Raw genomic sequence first — 20,298 nt, 5'->3', positions numbered from 1 at the left:
AGGTTCTGTTCGTCCTTGTACAAGGCTAGCTTTCATGTGCTCCTTTTCCCCATGAACTTTATGCTATGCGTTTTGTTTTCTTTTCTGTAAGAGTGACTATTACAGCATTCCATTTGAAGGGACACAGAACTCCCATTTTTGTCTGTGATGGCTGAGTCACACTCCTAGGACTTATTTATAATGCAGTGTATATGTTAAGTAACTTACTGTGCTATGGACCCTTTGTATCTTTTTCAGTTAGTGAGGCAACACTGACCTGAATAATGATGGAATGAAATTACCTCCAATCTTTAAGACACAGGGTGTGTTGTTGTTGCTTGGTGTGTGTGGGAGGGAGGTGCTAGAGGGTCTTGTTGTATAGCCCAGGCTGGCTCAGGACTTGTTGCAATCCTCCTGCCTCAAGTGCTAGGATTCCAAGTCTTGTTTGAAAAACATTTTATTGCCAGCTAGGTGTGATGTCCCATACCTTTGATTCCCAGCGTTATGGAGGCAGAGACAGGCAGAAGATCCCTATCACTTCTAGGCCAGCCTGATCTATATGGCCAATGGTAGGCCAACCAAGGCTTGTGAAACCCTGTTTCAAGAAAAAATTAAAAAAACAACAATAACAAGTCCTATTTCTTTGTGGAAATTTTCCTGTTTGGAATGCAGCCCATTCCATAATATCTTAAGTAAAATATATTTAATATGTAAATAACCTCATTTAGATTCTTAGCACAGAATTGTGTATGTATTTATATTTCTTTAATGACCTGTAAAAGCTCTGTGTATTGTGAATGGTTAGACTACCTTGATCTTGGTTGCAGTGGATTTGTCAGTTTCCTGTCTGGAAGAAAGGCAAGGACAGAATGTGCTATATGTACTAAGCATTCCTAGCTACCTTCATCTCTGTGCAGATGTGTTCCAGTGGTGTGCCTCCACTTTGATGCAGACTCCTCGGGTCACATCTTTTAGGGACAAATCTTTTTCTGTTTATGGCTATCCATGCACTCGTTAGTACTTGGTACTGAGTTATCCCACCTTTGAGATGAGGAATAGCCTCACTCTTCCGTCGAGGCTCTGTACTATGGCTGTTGTCACAGTGCTCACAGCTTCTGCTCCCCACTACTCAGACTCAGTTCACTCGTGGCACTGATTATTTTAGTCATAATTTTTATCTCTTTTTTTTTGTTCTGTTTTTGTGTAGTGAAACAAAGGTGGAATGGTGTTTGAATTTTAAAACACTAAAGGCTTTGACCTCAGTATTAGCAAGTCACTTATTGTCTCAGCCTCTGTTTCCCTACTTTAAGGTACTAACTGGGTGTGGTGGCACACGCCATTACATGCCAACACTGGGAGACAGAGACAGGCTATTCTAATAGTGAGTTCCAGGACAGCCAGGGCTACATGGACCCTGCCTCCAGACAAATAAATACTTTGAAAAACACTAAAGCCTAATGCAGATTTAATTTTATAACTAATTATGTTATTCTGCATTTTTAGATTTCCTGTGAATGGGATGAATTGCATGCTTTTTACTTTTTTGAAAATTTCATACTTGTGTACCATGTATCTTGATCATGTTCGTCCCCACTCCCTCCTGCTCTCCTGGGCCTCTAAACAAATCTCCCCTCCAGCTTAGAAATCTCCCTCCCAACTTACTGTACTGGCTCTTTTAAAAATTTCCACAGCTTTATTTAGTGCTGCCCATATGTACATGGGTGTGGGGTCATCCACTGGGCATGGGCAGCTGTCAGTCACACCTCAGTATCCACTGTGTGGAGGCAAGGACCAAGAAAGGTATGGGTACACTGAGGTCTAGTTATGGAGTACGTTCTCACATGGGACTCCATCCAGAACAGAAGCTGAGGAAGAGCCAGGCATTCTGATGCCCGTACACTGCAGTAACTTCTTTATTCACAGGAATACGTGTGGTGACGTTGTCATGAGAAAGGCCAGCTAGAGAGGTCAGAAAAGCCTTCCTACCAGCTGACTCAGCTGACTTTGGAGGGTGTTAGTGTAGTTGGTCTGCTGGAGAAGCAGCCTTTCATTTAGGAGGGAGAACTGAGACGTGTAAAGCTGAGACTGCCATGAGGTGTGTCTGGCTTCAGAATGGTAAGAACAGCCTTAGAGATGTACAGAAATGAAGGAAATGAAACTGTGGAGAGGGTAAGTTATGCATGAAGATGTGTTGGTTCCTGTGACTCGGTGTATCGCTTGTGTGGCCGTTGCCTAAAGGTTATGGAAGTGTTCAGAAATTGTTTTATACTGTGTCTGCTATGCACGTCTAAAATAATTGAAGCTGAAGAAAGACCTCAGCATTGCATTCCTTTCCTGGGGCAGCTTAAGCAGTGAGCGAGAACTGAGGACTGGTGGAGAGCACTGAAGACACAGAGTGGAATCCCTTCTGGCTAATGCTGCATAGGGTCCTTTAGCCAGTACCTTCTTCAGAGCAGCAGCTGTGGCCTATAGCTCTCAGTTTTGACTTAGGAACAGTTTCTGGGCAGACGTGGAGAAAATGAACGTGTGTAAGAATGTTGTAGTTGGCACCTGCAGGTGATTTGTGCTCATGCATTTTGTGCTTGTGGTAATTCCAGTAGCCCCTGAACACTTTATCAACCTCTGCTTTTTTTTTTGTTCTTTCTCCTTTTTATTTTTCTGATACAGGATCTCATGTAGCTCAGGCTGACTTTGAACTTACTGTATAACTGAGGATGACTTAATTTTTGATCCCCCTGCCTTCACCTCTTGAGTGCTACGGTAACAGACATGAGTGACCATGCTTGGTTTATGTGGTGCTGAGGCTCAAACCCAGGGCCTTGTTGAATGTTAGGCAAGCACCTTATAGTTACATTCCAAGTTCTCTTTCTGTTTTGAGACAGGGTCTACTCTGTAGCCCAGGCTAACCTCAGATAGGCAGTGGTCCTTCTGCTTCAGCCTCCTGAGTGTGGGAATCACTGGCATGAGCCACTGTGTCTTGTCCTGCTCACTTTTCCTTCCCTCCTCTCTTTTTCTCCACCCCCCCTCCACCTCCTTCTTCCCTTTCTCTTTCCTCTGTCAGAGGCATCACAGTGGCACTCAGGGTTAAAAGTAACTCTTTCTCACAATTTCACATAGTCTAAGATAGTTAGAAATCCTCCTTCAATTCCAAAGTTGTATAAACTCCTGCGCGCATGCACATACGTGTTTCCTGTGCTGAGGGTCTGTCATTAGAAAAATAAATATAGAAAGATACTAACAACTTACTCAAAAGATATGACAGGTAGAATCTTATTTAGCAGATTTGGTGGTACCAGCTTTCTTACTGGTATAAAGTATAGAATGGGGTATATCTGCATGTTTGGATTTTGACTTTGTTTATATAAAGCAGATATTCTGTGAACTCTGTATTTGTGAACAATAAATTGGAGTGGGAAGGAGATGGCTTTGTAAAAGGGGTTTTTTGGTTTTAAAATTATCACTGGGGGTGATGAATATATATTGTACTGCATTGTGTTTATCTCCTGCTTTATCTGTATTTGGATATAAAATTCTTGAGAAAACTTGCTGCCTTTCAAACTGTTTTTTGGGATGAGACTTGAATCATAAATTGGGCAAAAGGGACTTCTGGTACCTAGAACTTTGGGATTACAGATTACAAACCAACCTTGGAAAAATGATGACAAAAGGCTTTAAATTTGGTAATGCATTTGTTTCAGGAAGTCTTCCCGACCAAGTACGCTAGGCAGGTGGTTAGTGTATACTGTTTTGCAGTTGGCCTCTGTTTTTAGCTTTTTGAACTTGGGGTCCTTTACATAGCAGTTAAGGGTAATGAAACTAAGTGAACCTTTGCCTTGGGTCATTTTCTGTGCACCCCATTTACTATTCAACCTCCTATAGCCAACAAATTTTTATTGCATTTTTAGTATCTTTGCCAAAAGCCAGAAAGTGCCTTTTGGTGAGCCAGGTAGGAAAATGGTTGCTGAGAGCTCTTCTTTGAGCCAGCATTTGCAGAATGCTTTTCTCTTACCTTCTGTTATCCTGTGAAATAGGTTGAGTAGTTATCTCATGTTACAGAATTAAATTAATTACAGAATTACTTTAACTGAAATATGGATATAGTTTATTCATGTTTCAGTTAAAATAATTTTATAGGAAATACAAAATTTAATATTGCTATTAAAATTACCTTTTTAGAGATGAGCAGTGATTCAAGAATGTCTTTTTTGTATTATTTAAGCACTTATATACTACCTCAAGCTGTTATTCAGTGATTTTATTCACAAAACCCCATGATTTTCAGCATTGTGTTTCTAGAACTTGTCAAAGCAGACTCACTTCTTTAACCTTACAGTTTTATTGAGTTAATCTTGGTAAAATATTTCTGAACAACTTTAGCTAGTGACAGCAATAAAGAAAAGGTTGGGGGTCAACTTTTGGTGAGAGTTGTATGAGAAGTGAACTGAAAGAATTTCTGGGCTGAGTGTGGTGGTGTACACCTTAAGTGCCCCCTCCCAAAAAAAAGCCAATCATGGTAGTTCACACTTATAATCCTAGTATTTGTAAAACTGAGGCAGGAGGATTGTTTGGTTTAAGTTTGAGGTCAACTTGGACCACACAAAATGAGACTGTCTTCAAAAATAGATGGGGTGAGATGCCAGAAAAAAAATTCTAGGTAACATTTTAGCCCTACACTGGCCTCAGACCTGCTTTTGCCTCCCCACTGCTGAGATTATAGGCACGTTGCTGCCACGCCTGACAAGAGTTTTTTTAATAAAACACTCAGTTTGTAATCCCAGCCTTCAAGAGGCCAGGCAGGGTGATTTGCCATGACTTTGAGGGTTGTCTGGGCTATGTTGCAAGACAATGTATTGAAAAGGAAAAACCAAAAGGCTTACATTGTTCTCAGCACTCAGTGTTAAGGACAGTTCTTAATTACTAGGGGAGAGTTGGCAACCCTATGGCACTCAGCTGACTAAACTATAGAAGAATACCTTTCAGAATTAAGAATACAATGATCTGAGAAGCAGGTATTTGTAAATGAATTTCAAAAGAAAGTTCATCTGTTAGTCATTTATGTAGGCATTCATTGAAGATTAGTTTGGGAGAAATTTAACTGCTAATAAGAATTTCTTTTGTGATGTAATCAGCTCCTTTTAAACAGATTTGCGAAATGACCTACCTTTATAATTGAACAAGCTTTTATAATTGGGCAAGTTTTCTGTTGCAGATAGAAGAAAGTGGATTCTAACTTAGATAAGGAAATACTTAAAAATTTTAGCTTTTACTTTGGTTAAGTATTGTTATTTAAAATGCAGTTAGTGCGTGGGCTTTGGATGTTTTCAGAAAGCACATGTGAGCTGGGTGTGGTGTTTCAGGGTTGCTGTCCCTCCACTTGGGAAGCTTGAAGAGGTGTATCATTGGGTCCCAAGAGTTGGAGATTTAACATGGGAACCAGTCTCTTTAAAAACCAGCATATACTAGAAAGGCACATAAATAAGTAAACAAAATCATTATTAAATGGTTTTAACCAAGTAGTCTTATGCCTTAAAATGGCAGTGGTACTTGATCTCAGCAGGAGCCACTAAACCTTCTGTATATAAGTCACTTATCTTAGTTCTTAGTTTATTGAGATGCCTACTGTGTTGTCAGGTTGGTACCCATGCATAATCTTAAGCACGCTTCTCCCCACTTCTCAAGTAGCAAGGACTGCAGGCTTATGCACCACTATACCTAGAATTAATCAATATGCTTTTGTTGGGCTTGGGAAAATTGTAATCCACTCATTTTATCTCTTGGGTATTTCCAAGCAACAAAAGATTCAAAGTTTTACCTCATTCTGTCTTCATCAACTCTTGATCATCGATAGGTTTGTTAACAATTTCATTGCCAGTACTGATTGTGGGAAGATTAGAAACTAGTATGAAAGGAGGAGACCCTCTAGACTGGCATAACTGCTGTAGACATTTTGATTTATACTTTCCTGGATTTGCTGTATGGTATTATTTTCACATTTATGTCTATGTGATAGAAAAGAAAGATACTGAAATATAAGTTTAGCATCACTTTATTGATTAGCAGGATTTTGTGTCAGTTCATTGGTTTATTTAATGATTGTACTTTATTGTACAGTTTATGTAGCAGATCACAATTTCTAGCAATGTGTCAGGTTCTGATACTTTCCGGGGAATCCTTGTGCATTACATTTGATAAATCTTTTGGTGAAAACTTTTTCAGAATGATAGAATTCTCATTGGAGGTAATTATTCAGATAGAATTTAAGTTTATAGTCAGAAGTGGTTTCTGGTGAAATGGTTACTGATCTGCAGCATACGGAAAAAGGATAGTGTAGCCATTTGTCACAGAGCTGAGATTGTTCATCAGGATGTCATCAAAGAGTCCTCTTTCTTTCCTTCCCAAGTTATACCATTTGTAGGTTTCAGAGCTACTTTGAAGGATAATTTTCTGTTGTTGTTTTGATGCTAGGGACTGAACTCAGAGACCTGTGTTTGCCAACCAGTCACACTCCACCATGGGTCTTAATGTAGCCTGTACTGGCCTCACAGTCACTGTAGCCATGACTGGCTTTGGATTCTAGGTCTTCCTGCCTCTGTCTCTGAAGTGCTGGGGTTACAGGTGTTCTTTAATTAAAAGTTATGCTGGCATCTGCCTCTGCTTGAACCTCATGGACATGAGGTTAACTAATATCCTGAATTTGATTGCCATTTCTGGGATACCCAGGATACTTGACATGTTTAATCTCAGATTTAAAAAAAAAAAAGCATTAAGAAGTTAGCCAGATGTGGTGGCTCACATCTAAATCACAGCATTTGGCAAATGGAGTCAAAAGAACCAGGAATTTAGACTCATCTTTGACTACATAACAAGTTTGAGGACAGCCTAGCCTATAACAGACCCTCTTAGGAGCAACAAAATGTAAAAGTCTATGAATTTTATACTGGCTAAGTGATGTGTCTGCTTTTTAACCTCTTAACTTTGTACTATCTTTGTTAATTCTGTGCAGTTCTGGCTCTGAAAGAAACTGAGAGGTCAAAAATAGAGATAAGCTAGGGGTGGTGGTTCATGCTACAGTCCAGTTTCTCAGGAGGCCAGGGCAGGAAGATGGAAAGTCTGACTTAGACAACATAGTGAGACTGTCTCAAAATGGAGAAAGGAAAGAGGGCCTAGATGTTGCATAGGTGGTTAGAGCACTTGCAGAACATGCAAGGTCCTAGGTTTAATCCCCAGTACTAGGGGAGGTGTATTGCTGCTTACTACCTACTTATGTGCAAATAGAGACTCCTCACCAGAATATTCCCCACCACAAAATCTTATCATTTGCTGTCCATATGGAATTGTTAGTTGTACTTTGTATCATATACAGAAGTTAGTCCAAGGTGACCTTGGTGAGTACTTCAAGATATGTGGTCCTGGAAATGCTATAGCTGCTAATATTCCAATAAAACTTAAAACCTATTCTCCTTATGTGGATTCAGAATTAGTTTAGTGTGACCTTGGTAAGTTACACATCTTAAACCTGATCCTAGAAAAGATCTAAGAATATAAATGATAATTCAGTCTAAAGCCAATGGCAAATCTAGCCTGAGTGTATGGGAAGTTCTAGAATTTTATTCCATGACTTCATATTAAATCACAACGTTTTGGCATTAGCGAATGGTAAACATTTCTAGTCCTAAGAATTGTGAACCCGTTATCTTAGTTTAATAAGAAATATTTAAGAACTTTCCTCTGTCCTGAATTTTTTTTTTTGAAGTTGGCCTCATGTGTTACCTACTTTTCTCATTGCTATAATGAAGTAGTTGACAAAAGCAACTCAAGATAGGAAAGGGTTGTTTGGCTCACAGTTTGAGCGCTCAGTCCATTGGGACAGCAAGGTTACAGTGACAGGAGATTGAACAACTGTCTGCATCCTCTAATAGGACTAGGGGAGTGCGTAGACAGTACTGGGGCCACCCTTGTAGACATTCTCAGGGCGTGTTTCCATGGTGGCTCTAGATTCATTCAGGTAGACAGCGAAGGTTGCTAACAAGGTGATGGAAATTTCTCTTTCTGGAGTTCTACTTGAAAGTCTCTAGGCTGTTTGAGTCCTTGAATTGCCTGCTGCATTGCTGTCAGAGCAGGGGTTGTTTTCCAGTGCCAGTGAGTTCTCCTGTAGCCACTGAAGACTGTAATCCACTATGTCTAGTGGCTGTGTCTCACTTTGTACCTTTAGCAGTGGGTTTGTTGTTCACTCACGCTGGCTTGTTCTGTGATTCTGCTGGGCAAGCGCTGTACCACTGTGCCAGGCCTTAAGCCTCAGCTATCTCTTCTGGTCCTCAGACAGAGACTGGATAAGTAATAATAATAGTAATAGTACCATGTAACTATTGAACCTGCCTCCTATTATTATTAAGGAGAAAATACTTAACATTTGTTTTCATTTTTAAATTGTTAACTTCAGAATTGGCAAAGTTTAAAAAGTTAGTGTGTGTTAGCTTCCTTTACTATACTTCCCACCACGGTTCCAGCACTGTCTCTCAGTTTACTCTTGAGATTAGTAGTCAGGGTTCTTTTTGTTAATTTTTATGACGAAACAAAACCCAGTGAGTCGCAAACAAACAAGATAGAAAACTAAGAGGGAGAGTAATTGGGAAGAAAAAAGAGGTCAAGAGGAGTGCAGAAGGGGAGGAAGGACAGGGTGGGAGTGTGAGAAGGCAGGGCGGAGGTGACTGATCAAGTACGTTCTATACCTGTATGAAACTGTTAAAGAACAGACAAGAAAAGGTGAGATGCAATTGAGACATCTGAAGTCAACCTCTGACCTCTTTGTTAGCAAATCTCTCTTCTTTCTTTCCCTCTCCTTTTCTTTCTTACCTCTCTCTCTCTCTCTCTCTCTCTCTCTCTCTCTCTCTCTCTCTCTCTCTCTCTCTCATCTTCTTCTGCCTCTGGGAATTGAACTGAGGGCTTTGTACATGCTAGGTAAGCACTCTGCCACTGAGCTAAATCCCTAGCCCTAAGCAAATAATCTGTTTTTTCATTCTTTGTTTTTATTTCTGTGTGGCTCTATATTTAAAGGAAGATTTCTTATAATTTACATATATTTATTTGTATGCATGTGTGTGTATATGTGTGAGTGTGTTCATGTTCTGGTGCATGTGGAGGTCAGAGGACATGTGTGAGTCAGTTCTCTGTTTCCACCCTGTGGGTTCTGGGTGAATTTGGATGCTCAAGCTTGGCACCAAGAGCATTTACCCACTGAACAATCCCACTGGCCTTCAATTTTTTTTAAGTATTGGACAATGTATCTTTTAATTGGTGTATTTAGACTTGCCATGTAGAGTAGTTGGGTTAATACCTTTTTTATTTTATTGTTTTACTATTTGTTGCCCTTCTTTTGTCTTCCTTTTTGTTTATTGCCTGTTTGTATATTTTCCCTTTTCCCCACTTGTAGTTTCGAGTTGCTTGTTTATGTGTATGTATGTGTTTTGTTTTTGCTTTGTGTATCTAGATGTTTTGCCTGCATGTATGTTTGTATACCACTGAGCATTCTTGATGCCCTTGGATGTCAGAAGAAGGCATCATCTGATCCCCTGGAACTGGAGTTACAGTTGTGAGCCACCATGTGGTGCAGGGAATCAAGTTAGGTCCTCTAGAAAGAAGCCAATGCTCTTAACCACTGGTCAATGTCTCCAGCCCCTTAATTCATTCAGTTTTGAGTCCATTTTTCTCTTATGTTAGCATATCAATTACAAAATATCACAATAAAATATGTGCTCAGGCCGGGCGGTGGTGGCGCACGCCTTTAATCCCAGCACTTGGGAGGCAGAGGCAGGTGGATCTGTGAGTTCGAGACCAGCCTGGTCTACAGAGCTAGTTCCAGGACAGGCTCCAAAACCACAGAGAAACCCTGTCTCGAAAAACCAAAAAAAAAAAAAAAAAAAAAATATGTGCTCAGGAGATAAAGTCAGATCCCCCTCCATTCCCCTCTCTCCCTCCTACACACATATACACAAACATACAAACATATACACACACACATATACACAAACACACACATAGACATACACACACATAGACATACACACATCTATCTGAAAACACACACATATCAGGAAGATTTTTAGAACTATAACAGAAGTAAATGGTTCTTGAATGCAATTACTGTTTGGAAGTGAATGTTTATTGTGTCTTAAGTGTTGATTTTGTATTAAGTGGAATAAAAATGGTTCTGTTTTACTATAGGAGAATTTTAAACACAAAGACCATATAGACCATCAGAAGGATAAAGTTGCTTTAACATTGGCTCGCCTCGCCCGTCATGTTGAAGTGGAAAAACAACAAAAAGAAGAGAAGAATAGAGCATTCAGGGTATGTTTCTATTTTAATAAGGATTTATTAATTTATAGACTTATGTATAATAAAGATGTAAACATAGTTCTAAAAAGAAAAATAATAAACAGAATTTTTGAATAGTTCTAATGAGTGAGTATTCTACATAAAAACTACAGAAAATGTCTTGTAATTATTTTTGGTGTTTGTGGTGTTTTGTAATGTGTGTGTGCGTGTGTATGCCTGTGGAGAACAGAGCTCAACCTTGGGTGTTTCTCCTTAGGAACCATCTGCCTTGTGTTTTGAGACAAGGTTTGTCATTGGCCTGGAACTCAGGGATTAAGATAAATAAGCTGGCTGGGCAGTGTGCCCCAGGGATTTGCCTGCCAACTTCCAAGTTCTGTAGCTATAAGCACATGCCATTATGCCTGGTTTTTAGTGGGTCCTTATGCTTGTGTGACATATTACTCGTCGAGTCCTCCGTCTAGCCCCTGATATTGTTATTATTCAAGATTTCAGTGCAGTGATTATAGAGTGAGAAATTGGTGATTTATGAAGTTGAGGATACATACTTTGTGTATTGAAAAGTCACATTGCGCTGGGCACTGGTGGCGCACGCCTTTAATCCCACCTTTAATTGCAGCACTCGTGAGGCAGAGGCAGGCGGATCATTCGGAGTTTGAGGTCAGCGTGGTCTATAAGAGCAAGTTCCAGGACAGGCTCCAAAGCTGAACAGTGAAACCCTATCTCAAAAAACCAAAAAAAAAAAAAAAAAAAAAAAAAAAATGAAAGAAAGAAAGAAAAGAAAGATCACATTGCTACATTAGAACTTTAGTTCTTTGTGAAAGATACTTTTAAATTTTTGTATTAAAGCCAGTATTTCTGTTTACTTGACTATAGAAAATTTAAATATGTACATGTCAGTATTCTTGAGACTTCTTTATGGCTGTCCTTTCTATTTGTCTTCAGATTAAAATCTTGGTCCATTTTTTTTTTTTTTTTTTTTAACCTGAAGGAAGTCAGGATAAGAACTCAAACAGGGAAAGAATCTGGAAACAGGAGCTGATGCAGGGGCCATGGATAGGAAGAGCTAAATTTATACACTTATTTTCAGGAGTTATAATGTACTTGTTTGCTTGTGGGTTTTTGTAAATAAAACTTTATTGCATACTGCCATACTCGTTAACATACTGTCTACAGCTGCTCTGATTCTATGGCAACAGGAGTTAGAGGTGGTGGTGGAGACTCTGGGCTAAGCCTAAACCGTTTGCTCTTCAGCCCTTTTTGAAAATGTGTGCCCTGGCACTCTTTGTAAATGGTAGCAGATACTTTGTGCTGCCATGGAGTAAATGTTGCTGAGTGTCTGATATTGATATTATTCATTGAAAAAGTATTTGCTAAGCTCTTTTATATAGAAAACTATAAAAATTTGAAAATGTCTAAAAATTTAAAGCTGAAAACAACCCTTTATATTTCCATTGCAATATTGCCTTAAAATATAGCTGCTTTTTAGCCTTTTTGAAAACCTCTTACAGATATAGTTTATATAATTTGAAATGAATGACTCATTCATTTTGTCCTTACTTATTCAACACCTTTTGCTGACTCACAAAAATATGATCTCACAAAATGGAAAATGTTTGGTAATTATTTATTGACTTGCGTCAGATGTTTGCTGTAATTTGCCTACTTCCATATTTTTGGAGATGTAAAAATGTAGCAAATTTTATACAAATAGCTGTGGGCTCAGCAGCTTAGTGTAGTACATATGACTATTTTGATATATGTATAGTCTTTGTTATAAATTTCTAGGTGAGGCGTTTTGGGATAAAGTATACTCTTTATATCACTCACTGATGTATCAAAGTCTTTTCACCCAAGAAACAGTAGTTCTCATAAGTCAACTGAGTTTTTTTCTCATTATCTTTAGGAAAAACTTGATTTTCAGCACGCTCATGGTTTACAAGAATTGGAATTTATTCAAGGACATTCAGAAACAGAAGCAGCAAGACAGTGTGTGGACCAGTGGCTAAAAATGTCAGGTATTCATTAGAGGTCACATTTCATTCAGTTCCTGAACTTCCTGGGAGCCTTAAGGTAGAAGGTGTATGGGTTTGCCTCCATTGCTAGTGATATAGGTGGTACTGAAATCAAGTTTTAGGGAGAAAGTGATGAAAGGTCATGTGGGAGAACCCGTGTCAGAAATGCCAGGCATGGCCGTGTGTGTTTGTGATCCCAGTGCTGTGGAGATAGGGGCAGGAGATTCCTGGGGCTCATGGGCCAGCCAGCCTACCTACTTAGTAAGTTCAGGCAACCGAGAGACCTTGCTTCCACAAAAGTATATGGCACACTTAAGGAACACCCAAGCTTTTCTTCTGGCCTCTATGTGTTGTGTGCACACATGTGAACATGTGTACACACACACACACACACAAAACACATTTAGTTTTTGTGATACTAATGTCACTTCACAACTGTGGCCTGTTTTATAATGGCCTACTTTGACGTTGTAGGACTCAAAACAATTAATTCTGTGAAAAAAAAATCATTCCAAAGTGGAGGCAGAATGGGGAGATGTGAGAAGTCAATTTTGTGTCCTATAATGCACTGTAACAAGGAATTTGACAACGGGCACCTTTTGCTTGGACATTTGAAAAGGTAAGGAGGATACTCTGAATTCAGATGGTGAAGGCTAGTCATCTGGGGGACAAGTTGTTTTTGTTTTCTGTAGTGTTAGAGATCCTATCTAGGGTCTCATTCATGTGTAAACAGTTCTCAAAATGATTTTGTTAAATGAAGTTTGATATACCAGTATAGTTTTAGCTTAATATTTGAAACTCAAGTTCTTTTATGCTATTTTGATATGTTATTTGTAATTTATATTTAGGTTTTCTAGAAAGCTGGGTAAGATTTTAGATTGTTCTCCAGCATTATAGCACAGTTGAGATAGTTGTAGAGAAATCCAATCTGTAACAGTAAATTTCAGGAGACAGAATTTACAGGTATTTGTCTCTCTTACATAATCTGACAGAGCATTCCAAAGTAATTACCCAAGGCAGAATTTATAATATTTATAATGCGCCCGGCTGATAAGTAAAAATGCTCTGTTGTTGCCCATTTGCAGATTAGCTGAGCTTCTTTCCAGTAGATCATGAGAAAGCAGAGATTTTTTTTTTTTGTAGTTAGTTTCCTTTTTAGGTAGTTAAAAGACGGGGAGTTGAGAGTTTGGGGGTTTCCAGCTATTTTTTCCTTCATAGATGTCTCAAGAAGTACAGACAACTCTGTATGTCTTTTGTGTTCATCAAAAGACATCAGCTTCACATGCAAAGCAAACTGGTTTATCTGCTGGAAAATGGATCTTTCTAATGTTGCTTCTCTTGGTTGTGTAGGTTTGACCACTCCCCATGTGATCCAACAATTACATTACGTGGCCCTCTCGCCAGTTCCTTTGCTTGTGTTGTATGTTATGAACATTTTGTTTCTCAACAGCAGTATAGGGATCATCTTCTCTCTAAGGTAAGAAGAACATGCTCTGTGAACAGATACTCTTTTTCTAGATAGCCATGGAATTGGTATAGGTTTTTTTCATGTTGCTCTTAATCGTGCAGTCACTAATGATGCTGATAAAAATTTTAAATATTGTAAATAAAATGGCTTAGGGCACTAAGTTTATTCGCTAAACTCCAGCAGTCCTAGAGATTATCATTAAACTGTTGCAGGGAGCAGGGGCCCCTTGTTTGTTCCAGCCGCCCCAGTTATCTTACACCCGAAATAATCACACAGAAACCGTATTCATTTAAACACTGCCTGGCCCAATTAGCTCTAACTTCTTATTGGCTAAATCTTATGTCTTGATTTAAACCATTTCTATTAAATCTGTATGTCACCACAAGGTATTAATTTTTAAAAAAAAATGTATTGAGTATTGATTTTAGCTGTAGCATTGGTATGATAAAATTGGAAATTTAAAGTTCCTTTTTTTATTGTGTTAGTTTACACACTGGGCTGAGTGGTGACATGGCTTTTCCTTTTATTTTAGGTAGCAACAGCCGATGGGCATAGCAATGGCCTTCCTCCTCAGATCATCCAGTGTTTTGCATGCCCATCTTGCTTTCTTCTGTTTAGCACCAAGGATGCATGTTTGAAGCATATGTCTGCAAAGAATCATTTCCATCAGCGTTTTAAACTGGGCGGTATGTTAGTGTTTCTCTGCTAAATTTCTTTAAATGAATTATATCTTTGCAAATTTAGTATACTTTTCAGAGTAGCCCTTGATTATTATTATTATCAGTTTAAAACCATAAAAAAGAAATGTTTAAGTTATTTTTTTTTAATGTTTATTTGTATCTATCTGTGAGTATGTTTTAGCCCCCCTTTTTATTTTATTTTACTTTATTTTTTTAAGACAAGGTCTTCCTTTGTATCCCTGGCTGACATGGAACTTACTATGTAAGTGAGACTGTCTCAGACTCACAATAAGATGCTTGACTCTACCTCCTGAGTGCTGGGATTAAAGGAATGTGCCACTGCTACCCAGTTATATTCTACCTATTTTGAGGGATGAGAAGAAATTGTTAAGAAAGCACATATTCGGGATAGTGTTCTTGCTGTCTAGGAGGTCTGGGAATGGGATCTTCTGCATTTAAGATTTCCTTTTAGCCAATACTTGGGAGGCAGAGGTAGGTGGATCTCTGTGAGTTCAAGGCCAGCCTGGTCTACAAGAGCTAGTTCTAGAACAGGCACCAAAGCTACACAGAAAAACCCTGTCTTGAAATACAAAACAAACAAACAAAAAAGATTCTTTTTAATTTGAGGAGAAGGCACCCTTTGTATTTCAGTCTAAATAAATGATCTACATTATTACTAACTACAAAAATGTTTCTTACTTAACTGATGTTCAGAACGGGGAAAAAAGAGGAAGATTGGGTGATTCTCTGTTTAAATTACCTTGCAATTTATAGTTTATTTTGTTTTTCAGATGATAAGGTGACAGCACACCCAGTATCATTTCCATCTTTTGCAAAGAAACTTCTGGTCTCCTTGTGCAAAGATGTTCCATTTCAAGTTAAGTGTGTGGCCTGCCACCAGACTCTGCGTTCCCACATGGAACTCACTGCCCATTTCAGGTTTGTACAGGTCTAATCTTAGGCTCTAAGGAAATGCTAGTGAGTTCTTCAGGAATGGAAAGATTCAGCAACTATTTTCTATTCCATGTGTCTCAACTTTTAAAAAAAAAAAAAAAAAAGGATGTCTTGTTTTCCTTGAAAGTAACCAAATCTAACAGAATGAGAGAAGTTGGAGGTGTGGAGAAGTGTGGTTGGGAACCGTGGAGATGCAGGATGGTAGCCAAAAGGCAGAGAGTTCTTCATGGGAAGTTCAGCATTCTCAGGCTGTCCACCTACCACCACATGGTTCTCAATGAGTCTTGTTCTTTAGCAGAAAAGCAAACATGGATAGAGCATATTCGTGACATAAGTTAATCAATTCTTAACAAACAGAGCTGGGAGTTGTGGTGCCTACCTATAACCCTAGCTCTTGAGAGGCTGAGGAAGAAGGATTACAAATTTAAGGGCAGTCTTGGTTACATGGTGAAACTATCTAAAAGGGGAACAAGTTGGGTGGTGGTGGCACACACTTTTAATCTCATCACTTGGGAGCCAAAGGCAGGTGGATTTCTGTGAGTTCGAGGCCAGCCTGGTCTAAAGTGAGTACCAGGAGAGCCAAAGCTGTTACACAGAGAAACCTTGCCTTGAAGAACAAAAACAAAAAACTTCCAAAAAACAAAAAGGGCAGTTGGGCAGTGGCAGCCACGATGAAGCTAAAGAGATGAGATAGGGCAGGACGACAAAGCAAAGTAGAGGTTGGAGAGATGTCTCCGTGAATAAGAGCATATTGTGACTACTCTTCCAGAAGGTCACCCACGTGACAGCTCATAACTGTCTATTATTCCAGTTCCAGGGGGTCAGATGCCTCCACAAACATCAGGCACACAAAAAGTAAACAGATATGTAGACAAAACACCCATACATGTTAAGTAAATAAATAGAGTTAAATATATTAATTAAAACCCATAATAAAGCCAGAAAACAGCAACGAAAAAGAGTGGAATATTGTCTAGAGTTTTCATTGTTCTTTCATATATTTTAATTACCTTGGAGAATCTAATTTGCTTCAGAGTCCTTTAGGAGTACATTCGATAGTGATTAAAGTTTTCTAAAGTTTGCTTTAATTTTTTTGGTTTTTTGAGACAGGGTTTCTCTGTAGCTTGGGAGCCTGTCCTGGAACTAGCTCTTGTAGACCAGGCTGGTCTTGAAACTCGCTGAGATCCACCTGCCTCTGCCTCCCTCCCAAGTGCTGGGGTTAAAGGCGTGCGCCACCACTGCCCGGCAATATTTTTAACCCTTGTATATGGTTAGAAAAATAAAAATAGTGGTAATTTAAAAGTATTTTAAGGTGATAGAGTATCACTTAACTGCTTTATTAAAAAATATCTTTTAGCACTTATATTGTTATTTTAAAATTCTTATCATATAAAGCGAAGAAAACTTATACTGTTTTTTTTAATCCAAATTAGGGTTCATTGTCGAAATGCTGGACCTGTAGCCATAGCTGAGAAAAGCATTGCTCAGGTTGCAGAAGAATTCATAGTAAGAGGTTATTGTTCAAATTGCAACCAGGTCTTTGTGGATGAAACCAATATCCAAAGTCACAAGAATTCAGGACACAAAGTCACAGTTGTTAACTCGGTGCAAGAGTCAGTCTTACTTTATTGCCACATCAGTGCAGGCAGTAAACCGCCATGTGATTTGCATTTATTCAGTCAACCAAAATTTTCATCACTTAAACGAGTTATGTCTATTAAAGAGTCCAGCGCAGTGGACTGTGTCATTCCAAAAAAGAAGCCAAATTTAGGTGGCAAAAGCCGCGGAGGAATAGTTCGTGTGCAGAGCCAGAGTTCAGCAGTTACAGCCTGGTGCTGTGAGTGCAGTCAGCGTTTTCCAAGTGAAGAGGCAGTAGAACGGCATGTCTTCTCAGCAAACACGATGTGTTACAAATGTGTGGTCTGTGGAAAGGTGTGTGAAGATTCAGGGGTCATGCGTTTACACATGAGCCGGTTTCATGGAGGGGCACATTTAAATAACTTCCTATTTTGGTGTCGGACATGCAAAAAGGAGCTAATAAAGAAAGATGCTATCATGGGACACATCACTGAGTTTCATAATGGGCATAGATATTTTTATGAGATGGATGAGGTAGAAGAGGAAGCCTTGCCATCCTCCTCTGCGGTGAGTCATTTGGATGCTGATAAGCCACCTTCACCCATTACTGTTGTTGATCGTTGCCTGACAACAAGTCCTCCAAGGGGCAGGTGGCAATGCCGAATTTGTGAAGAGATGTTTGATTCCCAGGAGTGTGTGAAACAGCACTGTATGTCCTTGTCAAGTCACCAGTTTCATAGGTACAGCTGTGCCCACTGCAGAAAGACTTTTCATAAAATAGAAACTTTGTACCGACATTGCCAAGATGAGCATGACAATGAGATCAAAATGAAGTACTTCTGTGGGCTTTGTGATCTTATTTTTAACAAGGAAGAAGCGTTTTTGAGTCACTATAAGGACCACCACAGCATAGATTATGTGTTTGTGTCAGAAAAAACTGAACCCTCAATTAAAACTGAGGATGATTTTAAAATAATAGAGACCAGTAATTTGTTAAGCTGTGGTTGTCATGAGAGTTACATCTGTAAAGTCAACAGAAAGGAAGATTACGATAGATGTCTTCAAATCATGCTAGATAAAGGTAAACTGTGGTTTCGCTGCAGTTCGTGTTCAGCGACAGCCCAGAATTTGGCTGACATTAATACTCACGTCCATCAAGTGCACAGAAGAGACACAGGTGATGAAGAGCAGCAGTATGTGATCAAGTGTGGCACCTGCACCAAAGCCTTCCAGAACACTGAGAGTGCTCAGCAGCATTTCCACAGAAAGCATGCCACCTTCCAGAAACCTTGTGTGGCTCCTGACGGGTCAGACAGAAGAAACACCGGCACATTTGCTGCCAGTGCATCACATGCTGAGAAAAAACTGAAGCCTACGAACTATACAGACGTGGAGAAAGGTGCCGAGCATGACACGAGCTGCCAGAGTGTAGGTATGGCTTTCCAGCGTGGGGCAGGTGTCGCGCACTCACACCAGGTCGTGCACATGTGTGCTCACCAGCAAAAGCTGAGGGAATGCTGAAAGCAGAAGTGTCAGCTGATGAGCAGCCAGTGTGACTTTGAGGGTTTTTTGTGTGTGTGGTCTTTAATAACAGAGATCTCTTTCTAAGAGTTACTCAGTTACTTAGTTTCTTGAAGATTTGGGAGTAATTCTGAATCTGAAAATCGCATTTTTCTTAAAATATGAAGGTTCATTAAAAAGTAAATATTTTTTTCTGTGTGTTTGAGGTGGGTATCTTTGTGTTGTGTTTAGCTTTTTGTATAAGCTAAACGAGTCATGTATCACTGAGCTGCGTCACCAGCCCTAGATGTGGCCTTGTTCTTTTTCTTCTTTTTTTTGTTTTGTTTTTGGTTTCTTTTCTGTAGCTTTGGAGCCTGTCCTGGAACTTGCTCTGTAGACCAGGCTTGCCTCAAATTCATAGAGATCCACCTGCCTCTGCTTCCCGAGTGCTGGGATTAAAGGTGTGTGCTGCTACCACCCTACTGGCCTTATTTATTTGTTTGTTTTTTAAATTTATTTAGGGTTTGTTTGTTTGTTCTAAGACAAGGTCTCAACACTAGCCCAGGTTGGCCTGGAGCTTACTTTGTAGCCTAGGATGGTCTAGAAGTTGTATCCATTCTTCAGCCTCTTCAGTGCTAGAATTACAGTTACTGCTATCATGCCCGGCTTGGTCTTATTCTTTATATATGAGAAGTTAGAACTTTGCAACAAAGCTTTGTAATAAATAATTAAAATAGTGGTTAGAAGTAGAATGAGAAATGGGGGTGGGGAGTTGAGAGGTTAATTTCTTCCTTTATACTTCCTTTGACCTTTCCCTCCATATGATCAGATTAAATGAATAAAATAGTTCATTATGTTATTTAGAAGTTTAATAATTTTTGGCTAGATACAACAAACCTGTAGACTTTTGACTATTAACCTGGTGAATTATAAAAGGCAGAGTAGAAACAGTAAATAAATTTTGGCTGTTTCTTTGGTTCATGTTTTATTTTTAAAATTGTTTATTTATAAAGTAGCATTTTAATACTATTTCAAGTAATAAATAGTTTTTAACATCTGTCACAGTCTGTCCACCTGGTGTAAGACCTCTGTAGTAAGGAAAGGAGGGACCTTGCAAATCCCTCTGCCATGGGCCTGTATACCTAGAATCTCCTGGTTTCAGCTGAGGAACAAAGCAGCCCCTTAGTTCTTGTCCCTGCTAAAGGACCTGCTGGACTCCAATATATTTATCTAGGGTAAAGCACTTTGATTCATCCTCCCCCGGGATACATAGCCACTCCTGGGCCAAGAGAGTCTTGGCTCTGAATTAGATGGGGGCATGTGTGGAGGCCTAGCAGCTGAGGGTGGCAAGCTGGAATTCTGGTCCGGCTTCATTTTCCACCATGAATCTATTTTTTGACATGGTGTCTCACACTGTTGCTCGGACTGTTGGGCTCGAGTGACTCTCCTTATATTGGCCTCCACACAAGCTTGAACCATAGGTGTGAGCCACCACACCTGGCTATAAACCATGGACCTTTTATAGGTTTGCTTGGTAGTGCATATAGCTCTCGATGCTACCTTTAGTTGTGGGTTTTCACTGAGAAAACAGCTGGGCAGTGGTGGTGCATACCTTTAATCCTAGCATTTAGGAGGCAGAGGCAGGCGGATCTCTGTGAGTTTGAGGCCAGCCTGGTCCACAGAGTGAGTTCCAGCACAGGCTCCAAAAGCTACACAGAGAAACGACCAGCCTGGTCTACAGAGCTAGTTCCAGGACAGGCTCCAAAGCCACAGAGAAACCCTGTCTCGAAAA

General features: G+C 39.5%; 1 protein-coding gene across 5 annotated transcripts in view; it reads left to right on the top strand.

Moving 5' to 3' along the window:
- The window catches only part of Znf451 (zinc finger protein 451), a 58,087-nt gene that overhangs the window by 19,513 nt on the left and 18,276 nt on the right, over positions 1 to 20,298 (top strand). For 3 of the 5 annotated variants that reach the window (XM_057794433.1, XM_057794435.1, XM_057794437.1), the window contains exons 4-10: positions 10,201 to 10,326; positions 12,218 to 12,329; positions 12,801 to 12,945; positions 13,677 to 13,803; positions 14,327 to 14,480; positions 15,266 to 15,413; positions 16,862 to 18,438. In XM_057794433.1, coding sequence (XP_057650416.1) covers positions 10,201 to 10,326; positions 12,218 to 12,329; positions 12,801 to 12,945; positions 13,677 to 13,803; positions 14,327 to 14,480; positions 15,266 to 15,413; positions 16,862 to 18,438 — 2,389 coding nt within the window. The remainder of the gene's footprint in view (positions 1 to 10,200; positions 10,327 to 12,217; positions 12,330 to 12,800; positions 12,946 to 13,676; positions 13,804 to 14,326; positions 14,481 to 15,265; positions 15,414 to 16,861; positions 18,439 to 20,298) is intronic. The other 2 variants (XM_057794434.1, XM_057794438.1) reach the window with 2 other exon arrangements.

This window comes from Chionomys nivalis, chromosome 19 (assembly GCF_950005125.1).
Source record: "Chionomys nivalis chromosome 19, mChiNiv1.1, whole genome shotgun sequence".
NCBI classification, from domain to species: Eukaryota; Metazoa; Chordata; class Mammalia; order Rodentia; family Cricetidae; genus Chionomys; species Chionomys nivalis.
This window is presented reverse-complemented; position numbering and strand designations above follow the sequence as displayed.